This window comes from Pan troglodytes, chromosome 22, assembly GCF_028858775.2.
Source record: "Pan troglodytes isolate AG18354 chromosome 22, NHGRI_mPanTro3-v2.0_pri, whole genome shotgun sequence".
Classification (NCBI taxonomy): Eukaryota; Metazoa; Chordata; class Mammalia; order Primates; family Hominidae; genus Pan; species Pan troglodytes.
This window is the reverse complement of record NC_072420.2, coordinates 38,979,113-39,003,258: the sequence shown is the minus strand read 5'-3', so window position 1 is coordinate 39,003,258 and position 24,146 is coordinate 38,979,113. Positions and strand designations below refer to the sequence as shown.

General features: G+C 40.8%; 1 protein-coding gene across 4 annotated transcripts in view; it reads right to left on the bottom strand.

Moving 5' to 3' along the window:
- Window positions 1-510: 510 nt before the first annotated feature.
- The window catches only part of KCNJ15 (potassium inwardly rectifying channel subfamily J member 15), a 48,687-nt gene continuing 25,051 nt past the window's right edge, over window positions 511-24,146 (bottom strand). For 3 of the 4 annotated variants that reach the window (XM_003319066.7, XM_009426030.5, XM_001170473.7), the window contains 2 exons: window positions 6,616-6,713; window positions 511-4,395 (listed from right to left, as the gene is read on the bottom strand). In XM_003319066.7, coding sequence (XP_003319114.1) covers window positions 3,250-4,377 — 1,128 coding nt within the window. In that variant the 5' untranslated portion in view covers window positions 4,378-4,395; window positions 6,616-6,713 and the 3' untranslated portion in view covers window positions 511-3,249. Of the gene's footprint in view, window positions 4,396-6,615; window positions 6,714-14,060; window positions 14,203-24,146 lie in introns of all 4 variants that reach the window. The other variant, XM_009425718.5, reaches the window with a different exon arrangement.

The window sequence follows — 24,146 nt, the reverse complement described above, 5'->3', positions numbered from 1 at the left end:
AGCTCTTTAGATTTCTGGACACTCTGCGTTGTGTTGTAATTTCCCCAGGATGAAAAAGGGAGCCAATGCATGACTCCCAACCCCATCCCAAAGGAGTGGGGTTGGGTGACTCAGTGCTTTGCTGTCCAGAGCCACTGTCTGCCAGGCACCATGTGAGCACTGTCTATTTTATTGCTGAATAAGACGTGGCTTGTGGGGCACACTGATTTACTGCTGTTGACTCTGGTTTCTCAAATGGAACACAGCGTTTTTTAATGGTCTCATTGAGAAAACCTAACACATTAGAAATGTTTCAAAATTCAAAAGCCTTTTTGGGTCAGGAATACTCCACTACTTTGGCTCCTCCTTAGTTGGGTGTTGAGTGTGAATCTGTTTCAAGCAGAAGACCGACCAGATATAATAAATTAAGTTGGCTACCTAAATCCTTTGTTAGCATAGTAACAGGAAAGTATTACGTACAAAGTAATAATAGTTAAGGTTCCAGGAAAATGGTAAGTTTCAAATCAGATACAACTTCAGAGCTATTTATTGAATATTATATGATTTGTTGACTTATACAAATATTGGTTTTTAAGACACTCTTAAAAACGAGACACTCTTAAGGCACTCTTAAGACCAGATATTTAGATAAATTGAAACAACTATTTTGTTTGATTTTTATTTGAATTAAATTTCCAATTTTAATAGACTGTGATTTCAATATTATCTAAATATAAAATAAGATATTTTTAAGGTGATATTTCTGCTGCAATATTTGTTTTGAGTGTGTAGAGCAAAAGATAAGATGATCAAGTCTTCCAAATTTGGCTGAAATTGATATGCTAAATGACAATACAAAATTTTTTTTGGATCTTATGCTACGTCCTTGTACCATATACAATATAAATGAACAAGATTTTTAATCGGCATCACATTCAAATTAGCATTGATATGAATACTGTGAAAAGAATTTAATAGTGCAACAGAAAAGGTGTAAACATGCCCGTGGCATTATTTTTTGTTGATTATACCACACTATACAGTAAAAATAGCAAGTATAATAACTAAAAGAGATAATATCTAACTACACTGACATGTAATATTTTTTAAGGAATGGAGATCTAAAGCAACCTTCCATAAAATTATCAACAGACAAGAAAAAAAAAACCTTCTAAATAATTAAAGACAACATCCTCCCTCTCGTTCATGGATTGAGGGCATTCTTTAAACTTTCACAAACTTTCCTCCCACTATTCTTACACCTGCCTTAAACTAGTTCAGTTCCAGGCCAGGGATTTTAGCCACATTTTCTGTTTAATGGGAGGACATTTGCAAATGCAGTAACATCAGTATATATCCAGATTTGCTGTAATCTATACCATCATTTCACTGATAACCTGAATCCACTTTATTTTCCCCATTTTCTCTGAGTCCCAATGTTCATATTTTTATAGAACTAGAACCAAATAGACATGAACATATTTGTCAAGGACTTGCTGTCTTAATCTCAAATGTCTTTCACTGATGACTACCATGATTATGCTTGAGGAGCCAGGGCCTGTGCAAGCGTGTGCGTGTGTGCGTGTGTGCGCGTGTGTGTGCGCGTGTGCATGTGTGCGTGTTTACGTGTGCGTATGTGTGTGTGCATGTGTGCGTGTGTGTGCGCGCGCACGTGTGTGCGTGTGTGTGTGTGCGTGTGTGACTCTGTGTGTGCTTGGTGGGGGGAATCATGCGTACATCTTTGTATGTATGCAGGGGCTGAATATTCATGGCCACATTCTGCTTGAGTGAATGCGCAAATCTGTCTCTGTTTGAATGAAGTGAGAATTCACCTTTTGGACATTTAACCAGTCATAGCCCATTTATTTTTTGCCTCAAAGGAATGCAGGGCACTAGACCCCTGAATTTGGCCCGGGGCAAAATGTTACCTCTTGGTATGAGCTTTATTTAAATAGCAGGGGTATTCTTTACAGGCTTGAGATTTTCAAATCTTGTTCATGCATCAAAGAGTCATCTTGTTTATGAGTTTCTTACCTTCAGCTCCTCTTCTTCCTCATGGCCCCACCGGACCTTACAAACATCAGCATCTGAGAACATTTCCTGTATTGTCAGGCAGCTGAATTTTTCTTTTGTGCTAACTGTAATCAGCAAGCATGACTGAGACAACAATTACTCTCAAGAGCTTTATTTTGCTCTTGGAATGTCAGGGGATAATCCTATGCAGTTCCTTTACGGGCAAGCCATTTTAATAGATAAGAAATGAAATGGCTGAAAGAAATATTGGCCAATAATAATGAAATGAAGAGAGGCCAGGTCTGGATGCCACGGGGATACGGGACCCACACAGAGTCAGTTTTCCACATGGCTTCAGAAAGTTGCTTTGAGAACACTGTCCAGAGCACAGCTTTCGAACTTTCATTTGTACACAAATCATCTGGGGTTCTTGTTAAGATACAGACCCCAATTCTGTAAGTCTGGCTGGGACATGAGAATCTACACATTACTAATAAGCTCTCGGATGGTGCTGATGTGGCGGGTCTGTGAACCACATTTTGAATGGAAATATTTTGAATGGAAAGAGATAGTAGATTCAAAAATAAATAAAATAAAATAGAGGAAACAATGGCATCAGCCCCATTTGTGTAGGTTTCCACAGTTGTGAATTACAGATCTGATCAATTTCCTTCCATACAATTCAGTCCACTGAAGAAAGGTAAAAATGAAATTACTATATTTTGTGAACATAGAGTCTCTCTACCTCTTTTTAGGTATTACCACATAGACATAATTAGATATAATATTTTTCCTGCTTGAACAAAAAGAGCATGTTTTAAAGCAGTGAGATCAATGAATACTGAACCACAATTCAACTCTCAGCCATAAGGTCATTGGTTAAATAAATATCTTGTATTACAGCTAATAATCTTGTATAGAAATACATTTCCTTTTAATGTCAGCGTTGCTAAATGTCTGTTTATCTAAAAGGACATTATTCCAATTGCCCTACACCAAGCTCTTAGAAATGTAGCTTTATTTTATACAATTTGAATTATGAGAGTTCACTTTCAGACGAAGCACCTAACAGGAAATCTCTCAAACACAGAAATGCTGGTTTAGCCACAAGATCAAAGGAAAAGATTGATTTTGTATGTCCGTGCAGTTTTTGAGAGTGCGTCTACACATTTTCGTTTTCACAGCAATCTTTGTGTTTGAAGGGAGTTCTGATGTGGAAACAGCTTGCAGGGTTAAACCTGGATGGCGCCCCTGTGATCAGACATTGCTCTGTTGTAATAAAAGTGTCCTCAGTTCTCTTTCCCTCTGATCCTCCTGCCTGTACTTCTCCTCGAGTTGCTGTTTCTCAGAATCTGCACAGTAAAATGTGCAATCTGGGCTTTTCCGAATCTGTTCAAACTGACTGAAATCAGCCACATATTTTCCATTTTTGGAGAGAGATACCACAGGCACAAACTCAAAACCCCAGTAGATTTCCTCTGGGATATAAGATGTTCGGCTCTGGCAGACAGCGCTGGTGGATTCCACAGTGGCATTGAGGAGGACCACAAGCTCAAACTCCTTCTCCTTTAGGTTTTGGGGTGTGAGGTCTCTCAGGGGGCTCGTCTCATCCAGCACATGGTAGAATGTCATGGGCAGAATGAGGAAGGGGCTCTCAGAGGAGGAGTCCACGTGGAATTTGACAGTGGCTTGGTTGAGGAGAATCCGCTCCCCCTCCTTGGTGACGTGGGTCTGCAGGAGCTTGCCAGAGAGCTGGCACTGAATCAAGAGGCTCTTCCTCATATTGGCTACCTGAATCACCAAGCACAGCTTCCCATTCTGCTTGGTGATGACTGCACAGTGGCTGAACTTGATGGTCTCAGCCCGCTTTTTGGGTCTGGCGATTTTGGCCAGGAAGGTTCCAGTGATGAAGATCTCAATCAAGGTCGTGATGACCAACTGAGCAACCAACAGGAAGATGGCATGAGGACATTCCTCTGTGATGGAACGGACTCCATAGCCAATGGTTGTCTGGGATTCCAGGGAAAAGAGAAACGCCCCAGTGAGAGAGTCCACTTTCATGATGCAGGGGGTATGATTTGAAATGGGCTCACCGGGTTCTAAGTCCCCATGAATAAACGCGATGGCGTAGTAGATGACTCCAAAAAGGAACCAGGTCATCACAAAAGTGGCAGCGAACAGGGTGAGTTTGTATCTCCACTTCATGTCGATAACTGTGGTCCACAGGTCTTGCAGGTAGAGTAGGTATATGCCATCCACTTTGTCAATTCTCACGTTGCTGTGCCCACTCTTGGACATGACGCGGGGTCTGTTGGCCTTGAGCCCAGCCCCAGCAGTGTGCTTCACCAGGGGGGTGCTGGACATGCCGATGTGAATGGCATCCATTGCCAGGCTCTGGAAACACTTAGAGAAATGACGAAGATGTTTCATTATCGCCATATGTGGTGGAACTTCCAGAAAATAGAATCATCATGTGAAGTAAGTATGAATGTACATGGAAGTATACGAGAAAGGAGAATTCTGAAGGCAAGATTAACTGATCTATACTTAGGTGGTCGGTAGGGTAGAGTGAGGAGCAGAGGCTTTGCAGAAAAGCAGACCGGGGTTAAATGCTGACTCTGCAATTCATCAGCTGTGTGACCTGCAGAAAGCTATTTAACCTCTCTGGACCTTTGCTCTCCAGTGTTTAAAATGGCAATACAACCTATTCCTCAGGGGTTTCGTTACTATTAAACAAGGTAAAGTGTTAAAACAGAGCCTTGTGTTTCAAAAAAATAATGTTATGCTGTTTTTTGTGATAACAAACTCTTATGCATTTATTTCATAGAGTAATATGTTTGCTTATATTCAGCTACCATGTATTCCCAATTATAGAAAATTTAAAATTATTTGACTGAATGTAAGTCCAGTACTGCTATAACTAAAATCTACCATCCATGAAACAGTTCTTGATATGGAGAATGTTAGTATACATTTTTAAAACTCAGTAGTAATGCATTTTTTAAAACCTATTTTTTGCATGATATTCTTTGTAATAGCAATTCGTTTTCCCCCTAATCTAATGAATAATTAAGAATCTACAGCCTCTCCTAGTTTTGTTATGACTTTGGAAAAAACTCAGTTTGAAACAACCAAAAACATTCTTAAAGCAAATAATTAGGCTTTATTAATGGCTTGATCAATATGCTGGTTATTCTTGGAAAAGTGCTACCAATGTCATTTTAGACATGATATTTAGGTATGGCACCAAAATTCTACCTTACTCCATAGAACTAAGCAGAACCAGCAGAAGAAATCTATTTTAAAGAGCAAATGAAAAAGTCAGTAAGTGTAGGCATCTAATATTATAGTAGGAAAGACCTACCTATAAGAAGTGCTGGGCTCCCATGCTCAGCCCCAGGGAATGCTCTGCTCCATGTTAACAGCCGGGAACAAGCTGTCTGTGAGGCCCCTAGCATCTTCTAGTACCTGCCTGATGACTGACATAAATTTCCCCCACATTCCTTGAAAAAGATAATGTGGGTGATTACAGAGTAACTTTACCTGGGTGGCATGTTTTTCTTCATCTCATTGGTATTTTAGGAACTAAAAAAATCTTCCCTTTTATTAAGGAACTGATATACAGATTCATGCATTGCTCTTTCTGTTAGAGCAGTATTATCTCAATAGAAGTTTTGAAAGTAATCCTCTGGGCAAATCCCTTCAAGGAAATGGAAACTGTATCCATTAGCAGCAAACACCTGTTCAGGAGGCAATGGGTCTGCTGGGCATTTTAATTTTCCTGTTACTTTCTTAAGAGTGTGTTATTTACTAAATGCCCCCTTGAAATTGACTTTTCCTTAGAAAGTCACGTTTTCATTTTTGTTGAAAAGAAGGGCCATAAATTATTCAAAATTTGTTTACCTTGAAGCAAATCCCACTGTTCTTGGGATCAAGTTAGAAGAAAAGTACAGGATATAATTGATGAACTAGGGCCTTACTATACCCTCAGCAACACTTCTCAGTGTAACGAAGAGGAAAGTGACCACAATAAAGGTTTGGAAATGCAACGCCATTCTGGCATGCCCAAATGCACAGACAAACTTGTAACATGAGCACCAGCAGAGACAAATGCAGCCTGTCTGCAAGTGACTGCATGCATTTTTTTTAAGCTGCTGAGGAAACTGCATGCCATTCAATCCACTGAAATAAAAACAGAGGCTTAAGTTTTCCAGTGTGAGTGATACACAAGTGTCCTGCGGGCACTCAGCCCTCTGCCAGATTCTGGAAAGCTTGGCCCTGTTTTTATGAAGGCAGCACCATGAAGCTTCTGTTTTAAACTCTCTTTCAAAGGGGCAGCAAGCCAGGCTTGGGATGAACTGGATCTGTTTCCTCTTTCTGCTGAGAGCGCTTTTGCTGCAGTCCTGTGTATATAGTGCTGGAGTTAATGGCATCTATCATACCTCCTATCAAGTCTTGGTGGACAGAAATCACAGGACAAGACCTAGAGCCTCTGGGTGTGTTGGGGGCAGCATTTCTCAGTGGGAAAGAGAGCAGCTGGCACTCAGCAGTCAAAGGGTGCCATGGCCCTCTCTGTCCTCCTCCCTCCCTCAAGTGTGTGATGCCCTCAGAACCGTCTACTACCTGGTCACTCACTCCGCAGGTCAGGTGTCTTCTTCAAGGCAGGTAGAACGTCCTCGCTCCCCTTCACCCACCTGGCTACCATGGGATTCTGCTACTGCCTGAAAGAAAGAGGGACACATGGATTCATAGATGGTTACCAAGTGCACCCCAGTAAAACTGACCCCCGATGATTTTCTAAGAGTTACGCCGTGGCATTTACCTTCCAATCCCTGGAAATCGGCACAGTGCACAGAATAGGGTAAAGGTTCAAGGAACGATTTAAGAAGGAAGCTGAACCCCAACCACAGCCCTCACCACACAGTTCCCAGCCCCTGGAGGGAGCTCCGTAGCAAAACACCCTGGAAAGAGAGGGTTAACCCACCCTCATTGAGGCCCGCTATGAACTGACCGGCACACGGGGAGGCAGGAAGGGGAAGTGCAGAGGAAGTAAACAGTGAGCGCTGGAAGGGAAGAGTCTAGAATATTTTTACCGCCTGTGGAAATGCATTGCTACTGTTGAGTCATAGGACATTAGAGTGGAAAAGATTGTCAGAACCATCCCACTTGACACAGCTGGGTCCTGGCAGAAAGAACAAGGTCCAAAGTCTTTGGAAGCCAGCCCAGGGTTCCTGTCAGTCCACCACAAAATCCCCTTAAACATCCACAGTTTCATGTAATCTCCTTTAAATTCAAGAGGTTCTTTTGCATGTACTTTTTGAAAATAATTCTTCCTAAGCTATCTGCCTATCTATTATGTATCTTCTATCAATCTATTATCTATCAATTATCTCTCTATCTAATCTATCATTTATTATCTATCACCAATCAATCTATTATCTATCAATTATCTATCTATTTATTACCGGTCTAAATATCTACCTGCATATTATCTATCATCTGTCAATTATTGATCTATTACCTATCAATTATCTATGATCTGTATCTATCAATCATCCATCTGTCTACACCCATATATTTTTATGTCTCTCACACACACAGGCACACTTATACTTCCTACGTTTCTTCTGATCTGCCAATTATTTACAGTTATTACTCTCTTATAGTTAAAGTATTCCCAATTAACCTGTGCATCCTCTTACAGGCTGGATCCTGCCAGTGTGGCCACAGCATGTTTGGCAAATGACCTCTTTGTCATTGCTCTATTAAGACCCAGAATCTTCTTTGTGCCCATCAATCTTACCCATAGGCTTTATGAATTGCACTTCATCATAGGCTCTTAATTTATAGAATTTTATTCCTCAGCAGACTTCTTTCATGAAGTTTGAATCAGTGTTGATACATACTCTTATTTCATATAATTTTATGTTACTGCCTTAGGTTATATTCCCTTAGTGATTCTTCAATAGACCTGGCTTAACTTCTAACATGGTAAGCAACAATAACAGTTTCCCAAAAGATAAACACACAAAGAATGAGAGAAGAATATTTTCTCCTAATTTCCCCTATCTTAACCTTTTTCCCATTAAAAAAAAAAAAAGTGCAGCTTGCCACCAGTACTCACTTAATTTTACATAAACATGCTTTTCGAGGCTGAAGCGAATCTGATTGATTTTCAATGTGAAAATAAAACATAAAAATTGTTCTTGGAGTTATTTCTAAACAGAACTAACATCAGAATCATCTGAATCATCAGAATTGTCTATTTTGGAAAAATTGGATTCATCAAATGAATCTTTGGCCAACAACTGTTGGAGACCGATGTTAACACCATGTGTAGGAATGCTGTGTTTTCCAGGATTTGACATTTTCAGCGATCAAGAATTACTATATTTTGTAAATAAAAATACCACTACTAAAAGCAGAATGCTATAAATAGAATGTTGTCTTTTGTTTCCAAAGTTGATATACTAGAGTGATATGAAAATAATAATAAAAGTGATATACTGTGTGGCAAAATCATCTCCAGGTAAATATTGCAGCCTCAAGTGCTGCCAGTGAGTATTCTCAGGGCAAATGAGAAAAGGGTTAATCCTCCCAGCTAAGCAATATTTCATATAAACCATTAACAGCTTTCTTTAATTTCTGGAAATAATGTTTATTTCTGCAGTTTTTGTTATATCGTTTCAGTTTGTGGGTTGGGGTTGCAATTCTTAGAATGGCGATATCTACCTAAGTGAAGTTCTTACAACTATTGAATGGATAGGTCAGTATTACTTTCTCCTACTTCAAACCAGTAAAAGATTCATGGTCTGAGGTCACTGAGTGCTTATGCTGTGAGCATTTGTTTTCTGAAGTTAAAGGAAAGAAAATAAACACACTCTGAAACAGAATGAAACAGAAGGCACATTGAAAAAGGTACTTAGCTATACGGAGAACTACACTTCCAGTGCTGGGGACACAGCAAGGATAATGGGAAATGGAAGGGTAGTACCTATTGCCATCTTGAGGGAGGAAAAAAATTCCATCAAAGACAGAGGCTCTTATAAGGATGAACAATCCAAAAACCCACCACAGCAAGCTGGAACACACTGTTCCATCAGAGAAATCAACCTGGAAATGACCAGAAAGCTACCTGACCAGTTGGAAGAAATATATAAGCAAATAATAGGCAAGAATGGAGCTAGAGTGGCCCACGTTGGGAAAGATGCAGATAAATAGTAACTATAGCAATAATAAGATAATGTGATAAATATTCAGAGAAGTAATGATAGCAATAAAAGTTCAAATCAATAATGACAATCATCATCATCATAAATAGATAACACTTAAACCACCACATGCCTGCCACCGTTCTAAGTGCTTTCCACATGGAAACTTATTTAACCCTCACACCAACCCAGAGAAGTAGGCAGCATCATTATCCCCATGATGAGGAAACTGAGGCACAGAGAGGGTAAGTGACTCGCCCAAGTTCCCAACAGCAGACACAAGGCAGTGGTACATTCCACAGCAAGGCTCTTGTGCCCATGCCTGCAACTGCCCTGACAAGAGGGGCTCAAGCTTGGCCGCATCAGAATCACCTGGAAGGCTCGGAGTTGCTGATTCAGTGGGTTTGGGGTGAACCCTCAGAATTTGCACGTCTAACAAGTCCTCAGGTGATGCTGTCTCTGGTGCTCCAGGAACACACGCTGGGAACCACACATGCTATACGGTTTCCCCTTGACAAAGAGCCTTATGGCTCAACTTTCCCTTAGCATCCTAAAATAACATCATTTCACAGAGGCACTGAGAACAGCTGTGTATCCACTCCAGGAATGTACAACCTCTGCCATCCTCATAGTTCAGTGCCAACTACCCACGGACTCAAGGTCATGAATGTTTTAAAGCAGGAATATATGGAGAATCTGGTCAAAACTGTAACATATTACTAACATGTATTATTATAAATGTTATATAAATAGTATATGTTGTAGAATATATAAGCATGTATTATAATATTTATAGCTATAGGAAATATATGTAATATAAATAATTCTAGTAAAAACATTAGCTAAAATTAAGTTCAGATAAATCTTTAACTCCCATAATAGATTTTCAGCCCTCATTTATGCTAGTCAGCCCATGTGTACATGCTATCACTTTTCTCTAAGTCTCAAAAATGAGCTCCTCCAGATCGGAGAAAGGGGAACCCTTCTATGCTGCTGGTGGGAAATTAGTGCAGTCACTATGGAGAACACTATGGAGGTTCCTCAACAAACTAAAATTAGAATTTCCATAAGCTCCAGCAATTCCACTACTAGGTACAGATCCAGAGGAAATGAAATCAGTATGTTGAAGACATACCTGCCCTCCCATGTTCATTGTAGCACTATTCACAACAGCCAAGATGCGGAATCCACCCAGTGCCTAACAATGGATGAATGGATAAAGAATATGTGGTATATACACAATGGAATATTATTCGGCCATAAGAAAGAATGAAATGCTGCCATTTGCAGCAACGTGGATGGAATAGAAGGCCATTATGTTAAGTGAAATAAGCCAGGCACAGAAAGACTCATATCGCATGTTCTCACGCATATGTGGGATCTAAAAAGTAGATCTCGGCTGAGCATGGTAGCTCATGCCTGTAATCCCAGCACTTTGGGAGGCCAAGGTGGGCAGATCACGAGGTCTGGAGTTCGAGACCAGTTCGGTCAACATGGTCTCTACTAAAAATACAAAAATTAGCCGGGCATAGTGGCGGGCACCTATAATCCCAGCTACTCGGGAGGCTGAGGCAGGAGAATCACTTGAACCCAGGAGGCAGAGGTTGCAGTGAGCCGAGATCGCGCCACTGCACTCCAGCCTGGGTGACAGAGTGAGACTCTGAGACTCCATCTCAGGGAAAAAAAAAAAAAAAAAAAAAAAAAAAAAAGGTGGATCTCATGAAAATAGAGAGTTTAATAGTTACCAGAGACTTTGAAGGGTGATGAAAGGGAAAAAAAAGAATTGAAATGTGTTTATTATCACTGAACTGTACACTTGAAATGCTAAAGATGGTAAATTACGTATGTATATTGTACCTCAATAAAAGGATTTTTTTCAAAGGTATGCATAAAAGGGGGATGGTCCCGCTGTCACATGGGTGCTTTGTTAGGGAAAATAAATTCAGTTTAAGAATGATTTTTTTTTATTCTGAGTAAATACAACATTGATGTCTTTAAAACTTAGAGCTCTGTTAGGCCAGATTTTGAAGATTTTCAATTTGCCCATCTCGAGAAAACTTCATTCTGCGTTTCACAGTGAACTAACAAAGCAAAGGCCCCTTAGAAAAAAACATTTCTCACTTACAGAAAAATGGGGAGACAGTGGCTCCCCAAAACCGGGGTTCCTCAACTAGGCCTTCAGCGAGCTCATTCCACGTCTTTTAACCAGGGTGATGAGGCATAAAGAGTGAAATCTAAATCAAATAGTAACTTTGGATTTCCAGACTAAAATTAACATGTGGTGGATCTCACTTTTAAGCTCTGAAAAAACATAGCTTCCTGTTTGTAAGAAAAGTTACTTAAAAAGCTTTTTGCTTTTTTGCATGTCATATATTTCTGACAAATTAATTTTTCAATGATCTCTTTGTCCAGAAATCAAAAATGCCTGGATTAAATTTGACTTTAAGTATCACAGTTTTAAATATTAAGTAGAAAAAAAATGCTTGACAAGAATCTACTTGGGGTTCACTGAGCTCAGGAGGCTTAAAACAATTGAGAATAAAGGCTTAGCTCTCCTCCTTGGGCTCCCTCGACTGTGGTCACAGGAGCACATGCACCACGACCTTTGGCCTTGGCCTTGGGCCATTTTCCTCCCTACACTACGGAGCAGTGAAGGATCCGCTTTAAAGGCTGGTCTGACTGTACAAAGTCCAGCTTTTAACTCATCCATACCAGCCAAGGGCACAGATAGCTTTGCCAAGTGGCCTCAGAAACAGACATGTTCATTGAAAACAAGCAAGGTGGACAAAGTGGATTCTCAGCAGATTCCAGAGGGCAATCCTTCGGTTTGTATCTCCTGAGGAAATTCTACTTTCCTTCTGCAAAAGCACTTTTTCCTTAGACTACTGAGGACTGAAGGATGGCCCAGAAAGAATGACAGCTCCTTGGAGGCTGAAGAATCACTCATTCTCCTCCAGGGGAATTATCAGGATTTCAGGGGAAGCACCAGTTGAGATTACAGCACACTTGGAAGCTAGTTTCCTCTCAGTGACCTGTGTTTGGAAGATGTGTTTGAACTTGGAAACTATTGGTAGAGCTGTGACAATTTGGGAGGTTGTGGTTGATGTATGTTGCTCCCAACTATTTGCTGTGCCTCTCGGCTGGGTCCTTCCACAAAGGATCCTTCCCTGGGACTTTCCCTGCCCGGGCGTAGCAGGGGTGGGGTGTGTGTTTCCTACTCCCTTGTGTCAGGTGTGGCCCTGTCACCTGCTTTGGCCAATGGAGTGTGAACAGCAGTGACCCACACCATGCCTGAAGAGAGGTGTCGGGCTCATCACATGGCTTGCCTTGCATGTGGGTGGGTCATGGATTGGGCTGTTCCTTCCTTCTGGTAAGTGGGAAGAAGGAAACTTGGAACTGAGCCATAATTCAACTACAGCTGACTTGAAACACAGGTGAGAAAAAATTCTTGTTGCTGTAAGCCACACAGTTCTTAGAGTTGTTAACAAGGCAAAACCTAGTGAAACCTGACCACAGAGACATTTTCACGATTAATACATATTTTTTTATCTTAGGATTATATGCCTGACCTAAAAGGTACTGCAGTTAAAGGAAAGATATAAAGTTCTGAAATATTCCTTTTTTTTTTTTTTTTTTGAGACAGCATCTCACTCTGTCACGCAGGCTGGAGTGCAGTGGCACAATCTTGGCTCACTGCAATCTCTGCCTCCTGGGTTCAAGCGACTCTCCTGCCTCAGCCTTCCAAGTAGCTGGGATTACAGGCACCCGCCATTACGCCTGGCTAATTTTTGTATTTTTAGTAGAGATGGGGTTTCACCATGTTGGCCAGCTTGGTCTGGAACTCCTGACCTCAGGTGATCCGCTCACCTCAGCCTCCCAAAGTGCTGGGATTATAGTTGAGAGCCACTGCACCCAACTGAGTTGTGAAATAGTCTTAATGTAAACTCTGAATGTTGGTCTATGACTCAACACTGAATACAAAAAGAACCCAAATTCAACAAGATTGTAATGGCAAGAATGGCTTGCCTTATCCCTAAGAACAACATAGAAAAGGTGACTAATTCTCTTTTGATTACTTCTGAGTCAATATTTACATTTATCATGACAAGATAGCTTTTTAGGGAAAGTTGTAAGGGTATCATATCCTATCATTCTAATATTTTGTGGAGCAAGAAGCCCAAGTTTAAGGACCTAGTGGCCTCAGGATCTGTAATCACATAGACACACTGGGCCGCCCAGGTACCACTGTCATTAGGTCATTGATAGCTTTCATTTGGGAAGGGACAACTTAAAAGGGTCCAGGCACTTTTCAAAGCAGTTATAGATATTATCTTATTGAATCCCTCTCTTTACCTTGGGGAGAAATTATTTTCTCTATTCTCTAGGTGACGAAACTAAGCTTAGAGAAATTAAATAATTTACATGCATTCACAAAGCTAATAAATGGAGCACCTGGTGAGCAAACCAGCTCTGTCTGCTCCCACGGCTGCACTCCTATCTAACCACCATCAACAGCATTAGCTTGCAAAGGAGTCTCGTGGTGCAGTGTGACAAAGCTAAGTTCCTGCTCACTACGCGTCAGCATCCATTATAGATTAAGCAGCTGTAATTAATTGACTCATTGCTCACCCTGTGCCAGGCCTGATATTAGGCATTATATATTAATTTAATTCTCACATAGACTCTGAAGTAAGTACTACTATTATTCCCATATTTCAGACAAAGGAACTGTGATATAGCACAAGGTATGTTGGAATCCATAGTCCATGCTTCTGATCTCAACACTGTGTATCTAACTTCAGTGTGCTTTAGAATCACCTGGAGGGGTTGATAAAAATGCAAATGACTGGGCCCTACCTCAGAATTTCCGATTCAGCAGGTTTGGGGTGCAGCCAGAGGGTCTGTAGTTCTGATAATTTCCCAGATATCCCCGATGCTGTTAGACCTTAGACTACACTTGGAAAACCACGATTTATACTCTTCACCACTTAAAAGTTATCTGGAATATGGAGAAAATGAATAAGCCAAGAAATTAGATTGTCTAAAATTTAGTCTCATTACTTTCAAACAAAGGAATGGAGAAAGTCATTGGGATTAAATATATAAGTACTGCAGTGGCCAGGTGGAGTTTTTAGTTAGAAAATGTTTCCTTGGGGATAGAAGTTCGGGTGTAATGTCTTGGCAAAAAGTTGAGAATTGCTGGAAAAAAGCAAACAGGTAGTAGAAAATTGCTCTCAGGTTTCTTCCTTGGATAATGGGTATCATTAAGGGAAGCTTTTAGCATTGCCCTGGCTGGGAACGTTGGAGGACTGTGGAGAGAACCTAGATTCTAAGATGGGAAAGTTAAGGCTGGAGGACATTAGGGGTTCTCTTGCTGAAGTGTGTGATTCAGGTGTTCCACACACATAAAGGGATTTGTGGTTAAATACTTTTGGAAGGATTTGCCTACTGGAGCTGAAGCTGAGCCCCCAAACACCCCATTGTTTTCACTCTTTGGAGAGCCACATTGCACATTTGTTTATTACAGTTTCTGAGACGTCCTACAGTTATAAAACCTGCTTAACTGTAGCTATATATACGTGTGTGTGTGTGTTTGTGTGTGTGTGTGTGTGTGTTTAGCCTTTTTATGACATTTGAGAACACTGAGGAGTGCTGATCTGGTCTAAACTCTACACTTTATATCTAGGGAGATAAAAGGATCAAAAAGTTTGAGTAACTTGTTCAAGGTTACTGAGCCAGTAACAAGGTTAGAGCTGGAAACAAGCTTTTGTGAATCTTAGTCCATTTTACGGGTAGGTATCTCTCTTCATGGTCACACTCTATGTTGAGATGAGTTATCCATCTCACTGGCTACTGGAAACAGGGTGGTATAGAATAGTGTGACCCTTCTCCCCTCATCCAACCGCAGCATCCCCATCATCAGAAATGCAGGCTCTCAGGCTCCACACCTGAGCTACTTAACCAGAAGTTCTTGGGGTGCAGTTCCCAAGAACCTGTCTTCAAAAGAACTCAATTTCCCCAAGCAATTCGGTAGCTGGAGTTTGCTAGTGATGCCTTGGCAAATTGGAGAGGTGCCCCTCTCACCCTACTATGCATTAGAAAAGCAAAAAGTGTTCCTTTACAGACCAATCCACATTTGCATTGCATGTGAGCATGTAATAATGCAATTTGCCTCTGTGGTCAGATATGTAGCTTTTTTCCTATGTTTCTATTCCATTATTATTGTTTGAAATTCCATAAGTACTAAAAAAAAATTCTTTTCCATCTCTAAATGTGGTTTGCATCGTTGTTCCCTTTACTCCTCGATGCGAATTCTTTAAAAACTTTTTTTTAATCTCATAGAACATCAACCCTTCTGTACTCGACAAAGACAAGTTTAAACAGATTCCGGGCCCAACGGGGGACTCATTTGCCATTTTCCATGGCAAAGAATCTGAGCACTGGAATAAGCCAGAGGTATCATTTACTGAATATTTTCATAAAGACAGTTTAATTTCAGGCCCTTTATTTGTGAGAGAGCTGGCTAACCCAAATAAAACATTACACATCTGTCTGTTGTTACGAGTCACCAACCTCCGCTGAACATTATTACCTAATAACAAATAACTTCCCTATAGAGTGAGAGTGCCGCAGCAGAGGGCAAATGGAAATTTCCTGTGGTTTACCACCCTTGGCCTCTCCCTGCTCCAACATGCGAAGAACTTGGGTAATAAGCATATTCTCCCTCTAATCACAGCGTGGCTTGGACATGCATTGTTGTGAGATGACTGGCAAAACAGGAACACTGATGTCTGGAAGTGAGTGTGGAGGGGGTGAGGAGGCGAATTGTACTGCGTCAGCCTCCGTAACGCACTGCTCAATTTTCTTTTTTTCTTTTTTGAGATGGAGTCTGTCTCTGTCGCCCAGGCTGGAGTGGAGTGGCACGATCTCAGCTCCCTGCAACCCCCGCCTCCCAGATTCAAGCGATTCTCCTTCCTTAGCTTCCCAAGTAGCTGGGATTACAGGTGTGCACCACCACACCCAGCTAATTTTTGTATTTTTAGTAGAGATGGGGTTTCACCATGTTGGCCAGGCTGGTCTTGAACTCCTGACCTCAAGTGATCCACCTGCCTCGAACTCCCAAAGTGCTGGGATTACAGGTGTGAGCCACTGCTCCTGGTCCCAATTTTCTCCTTAGGAAAGAGATTTCTTCAACAGGCTAGTGGAATCTCACTCACTATTTTTGTCTGGATTAGTCCAAACCTACAACAGAGGAAAAGATGGCTCAAAACAGTACCATTTGGTTAAGGAGAAGGAAATCCACAGCGTTTGGGTTTGTCTGACTGTGGTATAAATCAGAGTGGAAGGCTTCTGTTTTTGCAGATAATACTGGTAGAGAAGCAAGTATTTGACTTTTTTTTTTTTTTTTTTTTTGAGACAGTCTTGCTCTGTTGCCCAGGCTGGAGAGTGCAATGGTGCGATCTCAGCTCACTGCAACCTCAGCCTCCTGGGTTCAAATGATTCTCGTGCCTCAACCTCCCGAGGAGCTGGGATTATAGGCATGCACCACCATACCCGGCTAATTTATATATTTTTAATAGAGATGGGGTTTAACCATGTTGGCCAGGCTCTCGAACTCCTGACCTCAAGTGATCTGCCTGCCTCCGCCTCCCAAAGTGATGAGATTACAGGCGTGAGCCACCGCGCCCTGCTTAATGTGTTTTATTTAATGAAACTTCAAAGTGGACATGGTTGGAGCATTCACAGGAGATGACACGTGGGAAGTAAGCAGTGATGCTGGTTTTCTTAACTCCTGTTTCTGTGAGACATGAGAAGATGCTTGAGATTGGATCATGCCTTTTTACGCCATATCATTATATAATTTACAATACTTCCAAACTGACTTTCCCTTAAGTAAATCTATCTCTCTCACTAAGATGTTGAGTCTGCCAATTTTTACCACTCACATTTATCTTTCTTTGCCTCACATTTATAATATTTTGCACTACGATGAAGGCATGGAAACATAGAAAGCACGTTATAAATATGGGTAACAATTTCAGGCTGGCTTGTTTTCTGGCCTCATGCTGACTACTACATTTTCTTTTATTTGAAATAAATGTGGAGTTGTCAGTCTCTACAAATTGATGACTAATGGGCTCTGATGTAATTCACCTGCATGCAAAGGTAAATTCTTATCTTCATTGGCATTCATATTAGTTATTAGCATGAATCTCATCCCAGGCAATGGAAATTACGACTTGTGCTTGATTTAAAACCAAATTATGGCTGGGCGCGGTGGCTCATGCCTGTAATCCCAGCACTTTGGGACACCGAGGCAGGCGGATCACAAGGTCAGGAGATTGAGACCATCCTGGCTAACACGGTGAAACCCTGTCTCTACTAAAAAATACAGAAAATTAGCCGGGCGTGGTGGCAGGTGCCTGTAGTCCCAGCTGCTCGGGAGGCTGAGGCAGGAGAATGGCGTGAACCCGGGAAGTGGAGCTTGCAGTGAGCTGAGATAGCACCACTGCACTCCAGCCTGGGCAACAGAGTGAGACTCCATCTCAAAAAAAAAACAAAAAACAAAAAACAAAACAAAGAAAAAAACAAGTTATTTAACAATGGGACAAATGTCAAAAAGTTTTGAAATTCTGTCTCACTATCAGTCTACATTTTGACCACATTTCTCTGATATAGAAACTGTATCGCAGTGGAACACAGTTTATACCAAAATTTGCTTTAAAGACTGGTAGTATTTCTCAGTTGTTTGCTTGTCCCAAAGTTGAAAGCAGACTCTGTGATCACTGAATGATAATACAAAATTTCAAACTTAAAAATATCTTCACATTCAATCAAAAATTAAGACATTTGGCAGTTAACTAATTTCCATCACTGTACAGTGTAAGAAAACACATTCTAACCATCTGTAGTTAATTAGCCGGAGGACTATTGGCCCAAATTTGGTGTTTTTAGAGTTGCCAGATAAAATACAAGATGCCCAGTTGAATTTGAATTTCAGATGGACAGCAAATAATTTAGTATAAGCCTGTCACATGCTATATTTGCTATATGCTTATACTAAAATTATTCATTGTTTATTTGAAATTCAGAGATACATATGTACTATTTACATATATGTATCTATAGATATGCATAGTACAGAGTGGCCTTACATTTGTATTTGCTAAATCTGCTAAATCTGGCATCCCTAGGGAAAAGCAAACTTATGCTCAAGAGTCATTCCTAAGGCCAAGAAACTTAAAGACAGGGTTTAACATAAAGCCATCCTTCTTAGAAGAAAAAAAACAATCCAGATTTTCCCAGTACTAAAAACTCTGAAAACAAATCTAACCACTGCGGGATGGGGGTGCAGCCTTTTCATGCATGGCTTACCAGAGGTGTCAGAAAAGCTAAGAAGTTTGTCTCATTTTTAAGATATTAGCTCAGGGGCTCTTAACATTTTATGTTATGGTCTTTTTTGGTGGACTAGTGAGACACATGCCTGCCTTCTCAGAATAAAGTGTTTAAACAGATAAAAGTAAAGTCACAAAGATTACAGAAGACACCAATGATATTAAAATGCACCTATTACAGTACTGAAAAAACAAAATTATACTTTTCCAAGCATTAAATCAGAGCTAATGTTTTGAAGGTGTGGTGAGCAGCAATGTTATTTCAAGGTCTCTGAAATGACTGGAATGTGATATTGAAATGTCTGTGATTTCCACTATGACAAAGTCACAGTTGCAGCTAGTACATCTGTGGTTTGCTGCACACACTCAATACAAATTTTAGTTAGAGGCCATCTAAAATAAACTGCTGTTCTTTTCTCCTCATGTGAGATCGTGGATTCTCCTGAGTTCTACCCATATATTCTCCAGGCTTCATAGCCCTGGGATTAAATCTGACTATGGATGAAGTTTCTAAATGCTGTAGATATTACCAGTAATTCTGGTAATATCACAGAATCAGACCAACCTATAGAATCTTCCTTGATTTATTCCCCTCGTACACAATCTCTTGACATGTTTAACAGCCATCTCAGATATTGTGTCTTTTATGAAAATTGGCTGGACACTTAACAAAATCACAGCTAATCCCCTTTCCAGTAGGATATTCTTGCAGGCACTAATGTTAGTAATGAATATTACATTGGTGCTCACGTGATTGGAACAGTAAGACCAATGAGGAGACATTCCAACATCTTCTACTCTAGAAGTAATGGTACAGTTTCTTCTGCCATAAAAACAGAGGGGGAAATAACAGAAAACAGCTCAGATACATACATAATGCTTGGTCTTCATAGCCTTACTGTAGCACTTCTCGGAAGTAGGAAGGTGGATTTTTGTTTGTTTGTTTTTGTTTTTGTTTTTTTGTTTGAGATGGAGTCTCGCTCTGTCACCTGGGCTGGAGTGCAGTGGCATGATCTCAGCTCACTGCAAGCTCCGCCTCCCAGGTTCATGCCATTCTTCTACCTCAGCCTCCCAAGTAGCTGGGACTACAGGCACCCGCCACCACGCCCAGCTAATATTTTGTATTTTTAGTAGAGACGAGGTTTCACCGTGTTAGCCAGGATGGTCTCAATCTCCTGACCTTGTGATATGACCACCTCGGCCTCCCAAAGTGCTGGGATTACAGGCATGAGCCACCGCACCCAGCCAGGAAGGTGGATTTTTACAGTTAATATACCACTCAGTCACATGCAACTTTATATTGCCATGGTTTCAAGATAACTCTTACCAGGAAAGAGAAAGCTTACTCATCTAGAGTACTAATTGAGACAATACTCCCTTTCATAAATCCTCCGGTATCTCCCACTGCTGACAAGACAAATCCTGAACAACTTGGAAAACCAAAAAGACAATTAAGCCCTGGCTCTCACTCCCTCTCTGGCTTTATTCACCTCAGAACAGAGCCTGGGTATATACTTGCCCCTTCCTGAGCAGCTGGGTGCCCTCTCAGCCCACATCTGGCACATGAATTCCTTCCTGAAGGTTCTTCATTTTCTCCCTTTCTTGGTTAACTCCCACCTGTCCTTCAAAAGTCAGGTTGAACATTATCTCTTCTGTACTTAAAAAAAATTAAACAATTCTTCAGAGGCAGTATAGTGTAAAGATTAGAGCACAGGACCCTGCTTCTGTTAACACCAGCTGTGTGACTTTGGACAACTTTCTTAACCCCTTTGAGATTCGGTTTCCTCATATGCAGAATGGCGATGATGATCATTTCTATGCCTCATAGGGTCGCGTGAAATAAAAACATATAAAGCACCATAAAACTCTGCCTGCTCGTATGATTAGTATAATGATTAGTAGTAATCATTACACAAGTGTTAACTGTTATCATCATATGCATACGACAAATAAAACATAAAATACGACTTATCAAAAGGAATCACATTTACCACGGATGAACAGCAGAGGGTTCATATAAAGTTTTCACAAATCAACAAGAGCCTTCATTCTGCTAAGTGGGCAATGTGTGTAGAAACGCAGTTCAAAAAATGTTGAAAAGGCGAAAAGACATTTCAACACTTTAACATTTATTTATTGGTTTGTGTGGCAAGAATTTATTGAGCACCAACTATGTGCTAAGCATGGCACAGGATGCTGCTGATGAAGCATTAAGAGTGACTTGGTTTTTGCTCTTGGGTAGTTTGCAAGAAAACGGGGAAAAGAGGCATTAAATACATCATTAGATGAGTGATTTAAAGACACTTGTGGGAAGAACTGGGGAGAAAGTCAAGGATAGATGAGAGACTAGCACATGGGGTATATAACATGTCCTAGTCTGGAGTTGGAGCATGGAGCTTGGCACCTTCCAGGAAACGAGGAGGATATCGAGTAGGGGAGAGGGAAGCAGTGTCAGGTAGGAGCAAGGGCAGAGCCATGCCATGCCCCTGCATGTGGCTTTGTGGGCTCCTTGAGGACCGTCACCCCCATCCTTGGAGCACAAGGAGTATCTTGGGGTTTTATTCAAGGAAGAGAAAGGATCAAACTTGCTTTTGAAAGTGATCATGTTAAACGCAGCATGGGGAATGTATTGGAAAGAGTCAACATAGATGCTGAGAGTCTGTTTAATTGGCACTTTCAGTAATCTGAGTTGAAATTACTGATGCATGGACAAGGGCGGTGTTCATAGCTTGAGAGCTACTAGCCAGGAGCTCTGGGTGACAGGTCCCAGACAGAGTCAACAGGCGTCTCCAACAGGTGGATGTTAAGAAGACAAGGCAGAGAGAAGAGGAGGTCTCACCAATGACTCCAGGCTTCCTGGCATGGAAATGAGGTGTGTTGGGGTGGGCGGAGGCTATCTTACTGATTCAGAGGACACTGGATCTTCCTCTGTAATTTTAACAGTATGCACATGTTATGGGACACCCAGATTGAATGTTTGGGTGTTATACCAGCATGGAGCTCATGCTTGTGCAGAATCCCGATGCAGAAGGAGGATCTCACCTCTGGGGTGCAGGTTTGAAGGTGTGCACTGGAGGCTTCCTGGAGACACCTAAAGAGAAGTAAGCACAGCACTAGGGTCTGTGCAGATGGGCCTGGCCTTCAACAGAGAGACCTGGATAGGAGGGATGCCTTTAGCACATAAGCCAACGAGTGGAATTTGAACCATGAAAGTGCAGGAGCTTCCCCCTTCGACAGTAGTGTGGAAGCAGCAACCCAGACTGAGCCTAAGTAGCCTTAAGACCAGGCAGAGTCAGAGATACAGGCAAAGGAGACTGAGGAGGGACCATCAGTCCAAGAAACACAAAGGCACCAGGGACTCACTTTTCACTTATCAAATTACCGAAAATTTTAAAAGACATGTCAACATTCTACATTGACGAGTTTGCAGAAATGAAGAGCTTCCTGCATGGTGTCTGATAGAGTAATCTAGCATAACTTTTTTGAGGGAGGCAGTAATTTGACAATGTATACTCAAAGTTTTAAACTATTTATGTTAGACTGCTTGAGTCAGTAAGTCTACTTCTAAGACTTAATAGGAAATGTATGATAGGATAATGTACAAGAGTGTTCTCTATATTTGTTATGATATTAAAACATTAGAAGCAATCTGAGTCACCAACAATATAGAAATGGTTTTAAATTTATAAAACACTTATAGGCTGAAATATTATGCAGTGTTTAAAAATCATGACAAAATGCTAAATATGTTTTTTAAAAGGCAATTGATACAGCTAAGTATGCAGGGTAATCTCTCTGTTTCTCTCTCTAGGTAAGATCAAAATAAAACACCTCTAAAATATTAACAGCAGTTATCTCTCTAAAGGAAAACAAAATTAGAAAGGTTTTTCAACCAGATTTTCCATTTTTACGCAGTTAATCTGAAAATTCAATTTCCCTAGCACAGACCATTTCCAAGTATTCCAGATTTTACTGTAAATGAGAAGTCCTTTCTGTGTTATATTACACAAAGAAACTTTCCACACAGTGTTGTGGCCAAACATTATGAAATCATTTACTCTCAGAGATATTTCCAAATATCTATTGCACAAATCCAAAACCTAGTTTTCAGTCATCTTAAGGTTTCATTTCATTGACTGAATTAAAAGAGTTTGCACTTCACCCAGAGATACTGCTGATAAAGCAGATATCCTGCCCTATACCTTTGCTCAGGCTGACCCCTTTATTCCATATTTCTTCTTTGCTCTATGCCTGGTAAACTCCTATGCATCCCTTGAGGCCCCGCTCAAATGTCATCTCCTCCAGCATGCAGGTAGAGTTCACCTTGTTCCTCTCTTCTGCCTTCTCATTGTCCACACCTCATGATAATACTTACTGTGCTGCTGTAATGATCAGTCTTGGAGTTTAGCTTTCCCCATAGACTGGGCTCAGTAGTTCATCCTGAGTGGCAAACACAAGGCCTGGCATGTGGTAGGAACTTAATGTTTAAGGGAGGCACAGGGTGGGCAGAGATGCCATTCAAGGGGACTCAGCGTCCAATTTAGTAAGAACGTCACTTGCCTAAGGTTATGATGCCCAACGTTCTAGGTCAGAGAGGAATCCCAGAGAGGAATCCAGTCCACAGCTAGGCACATTGTTGGGGTGAAGAATACTTCACTGATTTGAACAATTCAATTAGAAATAAAGATTTCGTCTTCCTATTCTGATTCGTAGCACAAAGAATATGCCACAATGTTCTATCTTGAAGAGAAAATTAGTTGTACATCTCTCAAAATGACAAAACCGATAAAAACTATGGGCAAACATAAGTATATTCAATTTCATCCAACAAGTTACTTCCTCTGTGTATTTCATGTTCCCCAGTACACTGACCATCATAGACAAAGAGTTTCAAGATTCCTTTCGGCTCTGTTTGCTTCTTTACACCAGATGTCTCCAATGTGGGGTACACCAGTAACCCAAGCAGGGACAGTGACAAAATGATAGAAGTATTCAATTGTAGCTTCCACTTTATCCTTTTAAGTGTTTATATCTTACACATATTTTAAAATGAATCCATGGTGAACTTGAATAAATCAACAAGCAAAAAACATATTGCTCCATTTTAAAAAAATGGGCAAAGGACATGAACCGACACTTCTCAAAAGAAGATATACAAACAGTCAACAAACTTGAAAAAATGCTCAGCATCACTAATCACTAGAGAAATGCATATCAAAACCACGAAGAGATATCATCTCACACCAGGTCAGAATGGCTATTACTAAAAAGTCAAAAAATAGTGCTGGCCAAGGCTGCAAAGAAAGGGAAAGTTTCTACACTATTGATGGAAATGTAAATTAGTCCAGCCACTGTGGAAAGCAGTCTGGAGATTTCTAAAAGAACTTAAAACAGAGCTGTCATTTGACCCAGCAATCCCATTACTGGGTGTATTCCCAAAGGAAACTATATCATTCTACCAAAAGACACATGCATTTGTATGTTCACCTCTGCACTATTCACTAGAGCAAATACATGGCATCAAGCCAGGTGCCCATAAATGTAGAAT